We start from the raw sequence: 14,448 nt of genomic DNA, 5'->3' as shown, positions 1-14,448 counted from the left end.
ACCAAAATGAGACATCTGATTGGCAATTCAGAAATTTTAATGCTGCTTTGAAAAATACTTCTGTACAATATTATCTTTCTCATAATGAAAAAAAGAAATGACATCTGATATGTCAATGGTTTGCTGAAAGCACAGGTATTTTTTGTTGCCTTGTTTTAGGTCTTCCAAAAACTCTGCTTTGAGCTTGTTAAGTTCTTCTGCTAGAAGCTTCAAGTTGTGAGGAAGCACTTGTTCATCTAAAATAAAAAGATATTCTCAAATTACTTGTAAATTAAAGTAATCCGGGGTGTCTGATGACATTAGGAAATTAATTTGATTACTTTAAACAAACCAGTTAGATTCTACAAATAACTGCAATTGAGTTGGTGTAATATATAGAAAAAAGGTCACAATGTGATATTCAAAAATCATCTGAAACAAGTCAAAGAATTTAAATAACTTGTTAGGAAACATGTGAGCAGAAAAGACTAACTTGAAAGGGACTTTTTGTTGTTGTTGCCAAGAAAAATCAAGACAGCTGACTTACTACCTTACTAAATTAAGCATAAAGGCAAAACAGCAGAAATAGATGACAATTTAGTTTTGAACCTGATAAATAATATCTAGAACAGTAGTTGTCCAATATAACTTTCTGCAATGATGGGCCTGTTCTATATCTGCTTTATTCAATACAGCAGCCACTAGCCACACGTGGGTAGTGTTACTGAGAAGCTGAACTTTATTTTTTTGTTAGCTTTATTGGACATAATTCACATACAGTTTACCCATTTAATCTGTGTAATACGGTGGTTTTTTTGTATATTTGCAGATATGTGCAACCATCACCAGTTAACTTTAGAACATTTTCATCATCTCAAAAACCCATATCCTGGTGGCTCAAGCCTGTAATCCCAGCACTGTGGGAGGCCAAGGCAGGCAGATCACCTGAGGTCAGGCATTCGAGACCAGACTGGCCAACATGGCAAATCCCCTCCTCTATTAAAAATACAAAAATCAGCGGGTCATGGTGGCACATGCCTGTAATCCCAGCTACTCGGGAGGCTGAGGCAGGAGACTACTTGAACCCAGGAGGTGGAGGTTGCAGTGAGCCGAGATCATGCCATTGTACAACAGAGCAAGACTCCATCTCAAAAACAAAGCAGAACAAAACCCCATATCCTTTAGCGATCATACTCCTTACCACCTTCCCTTCTGCCCATCCCCCAGTCTCTAAGGAGCCACACAACCACTGTCTATCTCAGGATTTCCCTGCTCAGGACATTTCATATGACTGGAAATAGACATATACTGGGTCTTTGGGACTGACTTCTTGCACTTTGCATCATGTTTTCAAGGTTATTCCACATTGTATAGCATATATCAGTATTTCATTCCTTTTTACGGCTGAATAATATTTTGGTATGGGTACACCAAATTCTGTTTGTCAGCTGACACGTGGGTTATTTTCATATTTTGGCTATTATGAATAATGTTGCCATAAACATATGTGTACAAGTTTTTATGTGAACATGTTTTCATCTCTCTTGGGTATACACCTGAGAATGGAATTGCTGGCTTGCACGCTAACGGAATGTTTGAGGGACTGCTAGCTGTTTTCCAAAGCGGCTGTACCGTCTGACATTCCTAACATATTTCTACACATTCTCAGCAACACTTGGGTGTTTTAATTCTAGACCTCCTAGTGGGTGTGAAGTGCTATCTTAGGGTTTTGATTTGTATTTCCCCAGTGACTCATCATGTTGAGCATGTTTTCCTGTGGTTACTGGCCATTTGTATATCTTCCTTGGAAAAATGTCGACTCAGATCCTTTGCCCTTTTAAAAATTGGGTTGTGTTTATTATTGAGTGGTAAGAGTTCTTTATATATTTTGGATACAAATCCCTTATGAGATATATTATCTGCAAATACTTTTTCCCATCTATGGCTTGTCTTTTCACTTTCCTGATGGTAGAGGAACTGAATTTTTAACTAAGCACAGATTAAAAACTACTACCTTCCCTCACCAAAAAAAAAAAATACACACACACACACACACACACATATGGCTCTATATCTGTACGTTTTTAAATGGGTGTGATATGAGTGATTTGGGCATAACCGTACCTCCCACAACCCCCCAGGACCTTGCTTCATTTTATAGACAGAAAAGAAGAAAAGCAAATGGTTGAGTGAGAAGTCCTGGAACTTTTTTTGTTTTAATTATGATGCCATTTCTTTTCTGGTCCTGTTTCTCAAACTTTGCATTGTAACCCATTAGTAAGTGGCAATCGGTATTTTTCTAAAATGAAATCAAGTAGAACACAGAGTTCATTAAACACGTGAATGTGTTTTGTGAAACTTGTTTCCACACATGAGGTTCGTGTACTGGGTTATATCCTGGGTTACAATATAAAATCAACTTATAGATCATAGTTTTATACAAATTCGAAAACAGTATGGCTGGTTTCCTTTTCCAATGTTCTAAGCTTTTGTAAAGGTAATAAATGATGGTGATGCAGGGGAGCAGAATGGGAAGCACAGACTGGAACTGGATGTAATTCTGGACCCCAGGTTACCCAAATATTTAGTAGCTGTTCAGCCTTGGACAAGTTACTTGTTCCTCTATGAACCTCCATTTCCCCATTTGTAAAATTATACCTACCTTATAGGACTGTGAAGATTAGAAACAGTATTTGTAAAGCACTTAACATACAGAAAGGTGCTCAAAAAATGTTCGTTGCTGGTTTTAAAGATACAATTTTAAATATAGCCATACAGTATTCAAGACCTAATGGAATTGTGTAAAACTCTAGTTACCACATATTTCATCTATTATATAAATTCTGGTTTATAATACATTGACTTTATTCAAATTCCATGCTGATCTTACACCCGGCCTCTGACTACCTCTCCCACTTTCTTACCTCACCCCATGCTCAATGGCCTCTTCTCTATTCCACAACACTCCAACCAACCTCTGGGCTTCTGCACTTGATGTGTTCATTGCCTAGAATGATCCTCCAGATATCTGCATGGTTCGCTCTTTCCCATCTTTGCTTAAATGTCATCTCTGAGAAGCCTTCCTGATTACCCTGTTAAAAATAAATCCTCCCATCACTACACTGCCTTACCCTACATTTTCTTCAGAGCATGGGCGTACACTCATGTAATTATGTTTTGTCTGTCTCCTCATTAGAATGTTCTGCTCCCTGCCGATTGCCCAGCATCTACAGTAAGGCCTAGGACAATAAGGCAACTCAGTAAAAATTTGTTGGATGGATGAACACTCAGTTCCAGAGTCAGAATTTTTAGTTATATTTAGTCAAATTGCATAATTAAATTGAAAACATGATGTGAATATTTATGACTGAAAACTAATAAACTGAGTATCAGGAATACAAGTAGCAGTAGAAAGTCACAATCACACCAACTCAACACATAACTGACACATCATACCTTTTGCTCCCTTCATTGTCTGAGATACAATCCTTCGGAGTGTCTGATCAGCTTTATGAAGAACGTTAGTTGAACAAATAATTCTATCTGTCTCCTATGTAATACAGACATTGTTATTAGAAGTCACATAGTTTTATAAAATAAATGGCTAAAGCATGGGTCACATGTATTTGAAGGGACTAAAAGAAAAGTTTAACTGGCTTTTCTGTTATTCTTCCCTACAAGAGTCCAACCAAATCAGATCCAGTGGTTAACTGGGTTCCAGCTAGGGCAGTGATATGCTGGTGAATGTCTAATAACTGACTGTCCCAGAAAAAAACCCCAGACCTATCTGTAGTGTTTGCCAATTTCTGTGGTGTAAACATTCCTACCAACAAAACATCAACAGGCTCCAACACTTTTGAAAGTTTTTAATCGGCTTTGGCCAGCCGGCATGAGCTGCCAACAGTGAGTGCTGGTGAGAGGCCAAGCCAGTGACAACGCATCTCTCATTTCGCTCACATTTTATATTCAGCTCAAAAGATCTTCCTACAAAAAGCTGTTCCTTCTCATTTACATTAAATCTACACTGGAAGTTTACCTTTTGTTCCATATCGTCCTCAGCATATTTTACTGGATTTTCCAAAGCAGTGAGCAATAAATCAGTCACCTCCAGGCTACAGAGAAAATGGGATAAAATACAATAGATCCGTATATCCAACATCTGACTTTCAAAGAACTTGTATTTATGAATATTAAACTGAATTCTAGAGGAATGAAACTGCTATAACCCAAGATCCTTAACAAAAGGAAAAAAACTAAATGATTTAGAAGCTAGCTTCTATGTAGAAAATCCAAATGCAGTAGCTCAAAACAAATGATAAGCTAAGGACCCCTCATTAAAAAATACCAATTTCCTAAGACTCATGTCAATAAGCTTTGAAAAGTCATTCTCCCTTCCTCTCTTAAGGCTGAACTGGGGGCCACAAGAGATCAATTTTATTCCCTACGGAAAGATGCTTGGTCTTTACTTTCTGGCTCCCGCTTATTTACTGGATATGGATGAACAAAGTTTCTCACTGAGCAAAGTCCATGAAGGTTTCAGGTAGAATTCATTCACTGATTTAACAAATATTTATTGAATGTCTTATATGAAAAATACTGTACAACCACGTGCTGAGCTGGGGGCGTAGCAAGATCCTTGCCTTTGCCAAGGCTGATAATGTAATAGAGATATAAAGCAAAAAATAATTTCAGATGGTGGTAAGTAGATAAGTGAGCAAAGACAATGAACAAAGTGACAATGATAAGAGTGACAGGGCAGCCCAACTAATGTCCTTTGCTTTAGTTAGGATGGTCAGTGAAGGCAGCCAAGTATCAATATGTGGGAAGGGCAGGGGGGCAGCAAATACAAGGGCCCAAGGGCAAGAACCAGCTCCTTGTGTTCATGCAGTAGAGAAAGGCTGAAAAGAAGGAAGGAGGGAGAGTGGCAGAATATGAAGTTGGAGAATTCATCTGGGTTAGAACATATAAGTTAGGGTAAGGAGTTTAAATTTTACTCAGATTATGGGAGTGGCACTAAAGAGTTTTAAGCGAGTGAGCTCATCAAGTTAAAGCTCAGCCTCGAGATGATCTTCCTCACACTGAAAAGAGCCCAGGTTCTGGAGTGAGTGAAATCCCACTGGGTCCAAATCTTGGCTCTGCCACTTCCTACCTGGGTATATTACTTTACTTACCTGGGCCCCAGTTATCCCGTCTATAATATGGGGATGATAGTTTCTACCCTTAAAGGGTAGAAAACTACCCTTTCTTCCCATCAGGTGGATGGTCTCAGGAGGCAGTGCCCGTGGCCTCTGGCCATTCCTCTGTACACAGGTCTCAAGAGGACAATCTAAAAACAGCTGGTTGTGAGGACTGAATGAGACCATATATATAAAGTGTTCAGAACTAGGAGAGAATTTGAGTTTTAGTGTCTATTTAGCCAGTGATCACTAGCTAATTTTCATATCCATGCCCTTTTGTTCTATTTAGTCTGTTTGTTTAGAGACAGGGTTTCACTGTCACCCAGGCTGGAATGCAGTGGTGTTATCATAGCTCACTGCAACCTCAAACTCTTGGGTTCAAGTGATCCTCCCTTCTTGGCCTCCCAAGTGCTGGGATCACAGGTGTGAGCCACTTGTTTATAGTCTTAAAAGAGGTAGAGCATAGCAAATATATTTTTAAGGGAACTATAACCTTAAGAGAAGATTCCTAAAAAGAATTGCAAAAGGAATTATAGACACTGTTCCCAATATAACCCAAAATTTAAGAAAATATTAGCCAGGGGTGGTAGCTCATGCTTGTAATCCCAGCAATTTGGAAGGCCAAGTCGGAAGAACTGCTTGAGGCCACGAGTTTCAGACCAGCCTGGGCAACATAGTGAGACCCCGTTACTACAATAAATTAAAAAATTAGCTGGGCTTGGCAGTGTGGGCCTGTAGTTCCAGTTACTTAGGAGACTGAGACAGGAGAAGTGCTTGAGCCCAGGAGGTCAAGGCTGCAGTGAGCTGATACCAATCCCTCGTGGACAATATGTAGGAACTAAGGGAATGTGAGCAATATACCTCTAGAACTGCACAGTCCAATACAATAGCCACTGGCCACATGAGGCTATTTAAGTTTAAATTAATAAGTTAAACTACAAAATTCAGGTCATCAGTGACACTAGCTACTTTTAAGGGCTCAACAGTCAAATGTGGCTAGCAGCTACCATATTAGTGCAAATATAGAACATTTCCATCGCCAGCAAAGTTTCTGCTAGAAATATGCTGCTCAAGAACTTTCACGACATACGTAATGAATGAAATGCATTAGACAGCACAGCCTATAAGCCTCACATACAAAAGCAATGTAACGATGGTGAGCTCTAAGGCAAACAGGACCCAATACCAGTTGCACTCTTTCACAGATTTCTTTCTATAAGAAAACTACCCGGCGACCTATTTAGATTATGTATTTTAGCAAGAGAATCAGATGTGTTCTCTGAATTTCCTGCTCCAACTACTGAAAGACAGTGTAATCCTAACAGTTACGAGCAGACTTTTGCAAATAAACTTGGGTTCAAATCTCAGCTGTCATTTACAAGCTCAGTGATTCTGGACAAACTAAATTTTCCCATTACACTTTTGGCTTCCGCACAAAGGGGGAAATAATGTCTCTCCAATGCCTGTGTGAGGACTAACCAAGCCTGACCATGAACCTGGCACAGGGGAGCATCCAGGGAGGGAGGACTTTGAGTGGAATACCTGGCCTCCGAAGCACATGATGGACTCGGAATTGTGAGGCTGTTGTGTTCCCAAGCATTTTTCTCAGGGTTGGGCTTTTCTAGCTTTCTTCCCATCAGGTGGATGGTCTCAGGAGGCAGTGCCCGTGGCCTCTGGCCATTCCTCTGTAAACAGGTCTCAAGAGGACAGTCTAAAAACAGCTGGCAAAAGCCCAGTGAATCTGAAAACAGTTTAAAATGACAGAATTACTGGTATACTACTTTTCCACAATATGAAATAAACATATATTAGACAAATTACGACAATGATAGTAGGAAAAACTCCATTTGCAATACTGAACATCTAGCTTTTAAAATTAAGTCAATCTACATAACCTCCTAATCAAGTTAAATTCTCATTGAAGACAATAGTGTTTTTGATATGTGAATAAGAATCTCCATGTGTAAGAAAAAAAAGTTTTAATTACATTTCCGAGCCAGCTGGTAGACTTCATATCTCATACTCTGATAATAAAAATTGTCATCCAAAACCAAAAACAAAGGTCTAGAAACAGCAGTTTTTGTTAAGAGGTAGCAAGACTGGGCCTCATATGCTGCAGAAAATATCAGATCTTGATCCTTTAGGCAGGTTATAAAATCTTCCCACATGGCTTCAGTCCTGCTGGGTGGGACAGACATCTGACACCCATTAATGACAGCCATTAAGAAGTATTCCAGGTACTTCAACAGTTCCTGTCGAAGCAATTTCCATTGGGATGGCTACAAGAGACCAAAGAATTGCAATTCATATTAGGCCACTAGGGTGGTTGGTCATCTGGCCTCACTGCCACCCTGCCCCATATGAAAATTTCACCTCACAATATGGAACCATTTGTCTTTCTCTAACACGCCTGGTTTCTTATGACTTTCTCATGACCATTCCTACTGCCTGGAAAACTAATGATACTAGTGCTGTGTAAAGTTTTCTCAGACTCAACCATGCAGAAGGCAGCTCAGCCTCTCCCTTGCCCATCATGACTCCCCATTCTATACATATATCTCCACTCTGGCAGTGCTTACACAGTTTAAGCATTTGTTTATGCTTCTCTCTCTGCCAGATCACTGTCCATTGTATACTCAGCCTCCAGCAGAGGGTCTGGCACCTAATAGGTGCTCCAGAAATGTATATTAAATGGATGACTGACTGAATGAGTGAATAAATAATTTACTTATCATCCAAGAGAAAGGTGGAGTCAAAATCGGCATCCTACCAAAATAGCCTGGCTCAGATATAATAATGCAGGTTTTCCCTTGAAATGAGAAAGGTAGTAGACAGCAAAAAGATCAGGTGAAAAGTCCTTGGGTCAAGAAGAAAAGACCTCAGGCTAACAAGTTGATATGGGATGGGGAAAGATGGAGGAAACAGACTGAGGGGAATAAACAGCTTGAGAATACAAGTAATCTTGTGCTGGTCAAGGGCTGTGGAGAATCCTGACATAGTTAAGAAATCTAAGCTGGAGGGAAAACGGGAGGACAGGAGAGTGAGAACTCTCACTTGCCTGCCCATGCCTTACCACCACTGAGATTACACTACATACAACAAACACATCAGCTAAACCCACTAAATTGGAAACACATATCACTTCCTAAGAGGTGAGCAGATGAGTCCCAGTTTTTGTCCATAGGAAAAGCGTGGAAAAAACAACATAACACAAGTGAAGGGAAAGCCAGCAAATACAACAATCCCTATCGACAACTTTCAGCTGTCTCCCAAGTGGTGAAAATACTATCATCCAAGTCAATCCTGTGCTATCCCGACACTGTACTTACTTCGCAATTAACCAAGAATGAGAAAGTAGATACACTTTGCTGGAGAGCCCATGCACCAAATGTACTGTATTTATATATACTTCAAGAGTGGAGTCACATAACATTTGCATTTGATTTCTATAAATTCATCTACATTAGGCATTAAACAACAAAATAATGATGCTAAAATTTCAGAATATTTCAGAGTATTTACTCAAGAGTGAGCATGAGATGAGAGAAACGAATGTAATCTACTCTTCCCCCACTGGTCTCAGTTTCCACATGCTTCTCCAAGAGGATGTATCTCACTGTGCTGTGAGACGAGGAGGGCTTAAAGAGATGTACTTGGAATATACAACTTGTTCCGTAAATACAAACCCATTACTTCCTCTGGTGGTCAACTAAGAAACAGCCATCTTTCCCAAAGCTGGCAGAGGCAGATTGACTTTGAGATGAACAAAGATTAAGCTTCATAGGTCTGATAATGCATTTGTACAGCCTCTTCTATCGTTCTGAGGGACCCTAGCAATTCTGTTACTTATAATTTGTATTCTTTTTCTTAAAGAGGATTCCTCAAATTACAAAACCTGAGCCCACTCGTAGCTAGACGTTTAGAGCTTCTTTCCCTCTCCTAAGGAGAAACTTCCTAAGGAAGTTTCAAGAGTGCATCTGACTACAGGGGCTGTCCACCTTGCACGCTGACTCGAGAACCTGACCCTGTCTTAAGACTCAACTGTATAGAATATACAATATATACATGCATCAAAACTACAGATAAGCCTCTAAAATGCATCGCTCTAACCGTTGGCTTTGTAACTACTTTATGACACATTTCTACAGCCAACTCATTCACCCTCTGCAGTAACTATGTTAACCCAGCTCCACTTTTCTCGAACTTCACCTCCCACACCAAGCACGGTCTAGCGTGCAGTTGGCGCTCATGGCAAATCACCCAGCACCGAGTGGACTCGAGTGGACTCGAGTGGTCCGGCCCCGCCCCGCCCCGTCCCGCGCCGAGGCCCAGGCCCCGCCCGTCCGTGCTGACCGCCGGTCGCGCTCTTGCCCCGGCCAGAAACGCGTCGGGCATGACATCATCATACGCGACGACACCAACGGCCCAACCCTGTTCCTGCCGCAGCCGGTGGGCGAGGGCGCGTGCGAAAGTCGATTTTCCTGCCGCGGGGAGGCCGCAGAGGACGCAGAGGACTCGTTTCCGCGGCCCGTCGCTGCAGGTTCCTCTGGTGTTCTCGGCGGTCTTCATGCTGCCCAGGGAGACCGGAGGAGGCTGGGAGAGTCGTCTCCGGGCCACCGTCTGCCCAGCGCGCATGCGCAGCCTCTCCGCCGCCTGCCGGCGCAGTAGAGGAACTGGCATGGCTGGGTTTCCGTGCGGCCCCAGAGGCACCTGCTCCACTGGCGCCCTGCTGCTCCCGAGGACACTGCGTTCCTAGCTCCTGGACATTCCCAAGGAGTTCCAGAGTTAGGATTAATCTTCAGATAGAATCACCCTCCCTGTCTAAAGTTGCCAGCCAGCAGGATTGGCGCCTCAGTTTTATTAGGATGAGGTCTTTCTGCTCAGGAAAATCCCAGAAGAGACGTTGAACCTCCAGCAATCTTTAGAAAATAAGTTGCTGGAAATCAAACAATAGGAGGCGAGGCTGACAGTCCGACCACCGCACTCCTTTGCGGTTCCCAGATGTGAACAGTCCAAGGGCAAAGTAAACATTCGTTATTGTGCCCTCACGCCACTAGTGGGCAGCAAGCGTGAAGAAATATGGTCAGGAAAGGCATCCATAGACCTCAATTCCAGTGCATGCAGGCAGAGAATAGGTGTTTGTGTTAAAAAGTAATACTAAGCTATGGAGAAGTATAAAACAAGTTTTTTTGTTTGGGGTGTGTTGTAGAAAAATTGAATTCAGATAATAGTTTTTTGTTTTTTGAGACAGGGTCTCACTCTCTCGCCCAGACTGGAGTGCAGTGGCCCCATCTCAGCTCACGGCAACCTCTGCCTCTTAGGCTTGAGGGATTCTCCTGCCTCAGCCTCCCGAGTAGCTGGGATTACAGGCGCACGCCACTACAGCCCAACTAACTTTTGTATTTTCAGTAAGAAGAGGGTTTCATCATGTTGGCCAGGCTGGTCTCGAACTCCTGACCTCAAATGATCCACCGGCCTCGGCTTCCCAAAGTTCTGGTATTACAGGCGTGAGCCACCGCGCCCGGCCCAGATTCTAGTTTTAACCTTATATTTTAGGGGATAATTCCTTCTTATCTGTAAAGGGTATGTTCAAAATGTGAAGAGGTGAGGACAGAATCAGTGTATACTGGGTCAAAATATGACCAGTAACCTCCATAACCTGCTAAAGCTGATATAATTTGTGATTATAAAGCACATACAAATAATCTTTTTCCTTTTGGATTGAAAGAGCAATGAGTTAAACTCTTCATTTCATGACATTTTATCATTATTGGTCCAGTATAAGGTCCCTCTCCTTAATTTGCCCCTCCCCTACTTTTTTAAGAGACAGGGTTTTGCTTTGTCACCCAAGCTGCACTAGAACTATAGCTCACTGTAACCTCGAATTTCTAGGCTCAAGCAATCCTCCTACCTCAGCCTCCTGAGTAGCTGGGACTATAGGCATGTGCCACTGAGCCTGGCTCCACTGTCTTTTATCTCCCATCCTCCACATCCACACCCATTTAACCCCTGCAGGCAACCGTGTTTTTTTGTTTTTTCTTTTTATCATAGTTATTTTTGTTTTGGTTATGTTTTTTTTTTTTAAATAGGCTTAATTTTTTAGAGCAGTTTTAGGTTCACAGCGAAACTGAGCAGAAAGTATAGTTGTCATATACTCCTTCCCCTCCTCATTCATAACCTCCCCCACTATCAACATCCTTCACCAGAGTGATACATTTGTTACAATCAATAATCAATGCACCTACATTGACACATCATTATCACCTAAAGGCCATAGTTTACTATTGGTATACAGTAGTTTACTATTGGTATTGGGGTTTACTCTTGGTGTACATTCTGTAGGTTTTGGCTATGTATAATGACACGTATCCATCATTACGGAATAGTTTCACAGCCCTAAACATCCTCTGTGCTCCGCCTGTTCATTCTCCCTCTCCTCTAACCTGACACCATTGATTTTTTGTGTGTGTCTCTGTAGTTTTGCCTTGTCTGGAATAATATACAATTATATAATTGTAATCACAGTCTTTTTAATTTGCTTCTTTCACTTAGTAATATGCATTTAAGGCTCCTCTGTCTTTTTATGGCTTGACAGTGCATTTCTTTTTAGCCATAAATAGTATTCCAGTGTCTGGAGGTACCAGAGTTTAGTTTTCCACTCGCCTACTGAAGGAAATCTTGGTTGCTTCCAAGATTTGGCAATTATGAATAAAGCTGCTATAAACATTCATGTGCAGGTTTTTGTGTGGACGTAAGTTTTCAACTCATTTGGGCAAATATCATACCAAGGAGTGTGATTGCTATATCATACAGTAGGAGTGTTTAGTTTTCTAAGAAACTGCCAAACTGTCTTCCAAAGTGGCCGTACCATTTTGCATTCCAATCAGCAATGAATGAGACTTCTTACTGCTCTACATCCTCCCTCGTATTTGGTGGTGTCAGTGTTTTGGATTTTCGTCATTCTAGTAAGTGTGTAGTGGTATCTCATTGTTCTTTTAGTTTGCATTTCCTTACCGACATATGATGTTAAACATCTTTTTTCTTTTTTTTTCTTTTTTTTTTTTTTTTTCTGTGAGGCAGATCTTGCTCTGTCACCCAGGCTGGAGGCAGATCATGGTTCACTGCAGCCTCAACCTCCCAGGCTCAAGCAATCCTCCTGCTTCAGCCCCCTGAGCAGCTGGGACTACAGGCATGACCATCATGTCTGGCTAATTTTTATTTATTTTTTTGTAGAGATGAGGTCTCCCCATGTTGCCCAGGCTGGTCTCGAACTCCTGGGCTCAAACAAACCTCTGCACCACCATGCCTGGCTAATTTTTATTTTTGTAGAGATGAGGCCTCCCTATGTTGCCCAGGCTGGTCTCAAACTCCTGGGCTGAAACCAATCTCATGCCTTGGCCTTCCAAAGTGCTAGGATTGCAGGCGTGAGCCACCATGCACAGCCGAACATCTTTTCATATGCTTATTTGCCGTCTGTACATCTTCTTTGGTGAGATGCCTGTACAGATCTCTTTGCCTATTTTATTTACCATTTTTGAGATGGGATCTCACTCTGTTGCCCATGCTGCTCTCAAACTTCAGGGCTTCAGCAATCCCCCACCTGAGTAACTGGGGTTACAGGCATGCACCATTATGCCTAGCTTCTTTTTGCCCATATTTAAATTGGTTTGTTTTCTTGTTCAGTTTTAAGCGTTCTTTGTATATTTTGGATAACAGTCCTTTACAAAGTCCCTGTGGCAAACATTTTCTCCCAGTCTGTGGTTTATCTTTTCATTCTTGTCACAGTGTCTTTTGGAGAGAAGTTTTTAATTTTAATGAAGCCCAGTTTACCAATTACTTCTTTCATGCATCATACCTTTGGTGTTTTATCAAAAACATCATCACCAAGCCCAGTCTTCCAGATTCTCTGTTATCTTCTAGTCTTATAGTTTTGGTATTTACATTTTGTTCTATGATCCATTCTGAGTTTTCTTGTGAAGGAGGTAAAGTCTGTGTGTAGATTTTTTTTTTTAATGTGGATATCTAGTTTCAGCACCAGTTGTTGAAAAGACTATTTTTTTTGTCCATTGCATTGCCTTTGCTCCTTTGTCAAAGATCAGTTGATTGTATTTATGTGGGCTCTCTATTCTGTTCATTGATCTATTTGTCTATTCTTTTGCAATATGACACTCTCTTTATTATTATAACTTTATAGTAAGTCTTGCAGTCGGCTACTACTACTATCGGTCTTCTAGTTTTGCTCCTTCTCCTTTAATATTGTGTTGGCTAGCCTAGATCTTTTGCCTTGCCACATAAACTTTAGAATCACTTTGTTGATATCCACAAAACAGCTTGCTGGGGTTGAGACTGTTGGATCTATAGATCAAGTTGGGAAGGAATGACATCTTGACAATATTATTTCTATTCATGAACATGAAATATCTTTATTTCTTTCAACAGAGTTTTGTAGTTTTCATCATATAGGTTTCATGTATATTTTAAAAATTTTATAACAAGTTTTAAATTTAAGTATTTCATTTTGGGGGTGTTCATGTAATGGTATTGTGTTTCTAATTTCAAATTTCACTTGTTCATTGCTGGAATTAAGAAAGTGGTTGATTTTTACGTCTTGACCTTGTATTCTGCAACTTTGCAGTAATCATGTATTAGTTCCAGATTTTTTGTTACAGATTCTTTTGGATTTCTACAATCATGTCATCTGCAGACAAAGTTTTATTTCTTCCTTCCCAATATGTATACCTTTTATTTTGTCTTATTAGCTAGGACTTCCAGTATAATGTGGAAAAAGTGGTGACAGAGGACATTCTTGCCTTGTTACTGATCTTAATGGAAAAGTCTCTAGTTGGTCACCATTAAATATAATGTAAGCTATAGGTGTTTTGTAGATAGTTATCAGGTTGAGGAAGCACTCCTCTATCCCTAGTTTGCTGAGGGTTTTTATCATGAATGTCTGTGGTATTTTGTCAAATGCTTTTTTTGTATCAATTGATATGATTATGTGATTTAATTATTTAATCTCTTGATATGATGGATTACATTAACTGGTTTTCAAACATTGAACCAGTTTTGCATGCTTGGAGTAAAACCCACTTGGTTGTTGTGTACAATTTTTATATATTTTAAAATTCAATTTGCTAATATTTTGTTAAGGATTTTGGCATCTATATAGATACAAAAGAGATAGGTATAGGTCCAAGGTAAGTATTGGTCTATAGTGTTCTTTTCTTGTAATGTCTTTGTTTTTGACATCTGGGTAATGCTGGCCTCATAAAACAAGTTAGAAAGTATCCTT

At 40.6% G+C, this 14,448-nt stretch overlaps 1 protein-coding gene across 2 annotated transcripts; it reads right to left on the bottom strand.

The window, feature by feature from the left end:
- Positions 1-19: 19 nt before the first annotated feature.
- Positions 20-10,427, bottom strand: PSTK (phosphoseryl-tRNA kinase). 2 transcript variants are annotated; one of them, XR_004060176.1, is made up of 7 exons: positions 9,510-10,427; positions 7,144-7,435; positions 6,699-6,897; positions 4,016-4,091; positions 3,436-3,529; positions 2,904-3,071; positions 143-236 (listed from the first exon to the last, which is right to left on the bottom strand). XR_004060176.1 is itself a non-coding variant. In XM_010357400.2 (6 exons), exons 1-6 carry the CDS (start codon positions 9,834-9,836, stop codon positions 37-39), a joined length of 1,188 nt encoding a protein of 395 aa, XP_010355702.2. In that variant the 5' UTR covers positions 9,837-10,423; the 3' UTR covers positions 20-36. The 2 variants fall into 2 exon arrangements, 1 of the variants encoding a protein (XP_010355702.2); XM_010357400.2 differs by lacking the exon at positions 2,904-3,071 and having other exon boundaries at positions 20-236; positions 9,510-10,423.
- Positions 10,428-14,448: the final 4,021 nt, after the last annotated feature.

Source organism: Rhinopithecus roxellana, chromosome 11 (genome assembly GCF_007565055.1).
Source record: "Rhinopithecus roxellana isolate Shanxi Qingling chromosome 11, ASM756505v1, whole genome shotgun sequence".
NCBI lineage: Eukaryota > Metazoa > Chordata > Mammalia > Primates > Cercopithecidae > Rhinopithecus > Rhinopithecus roxellana.
This window is presented reverse-complemented; position numbering and strand designations above follow the sequence as displayed.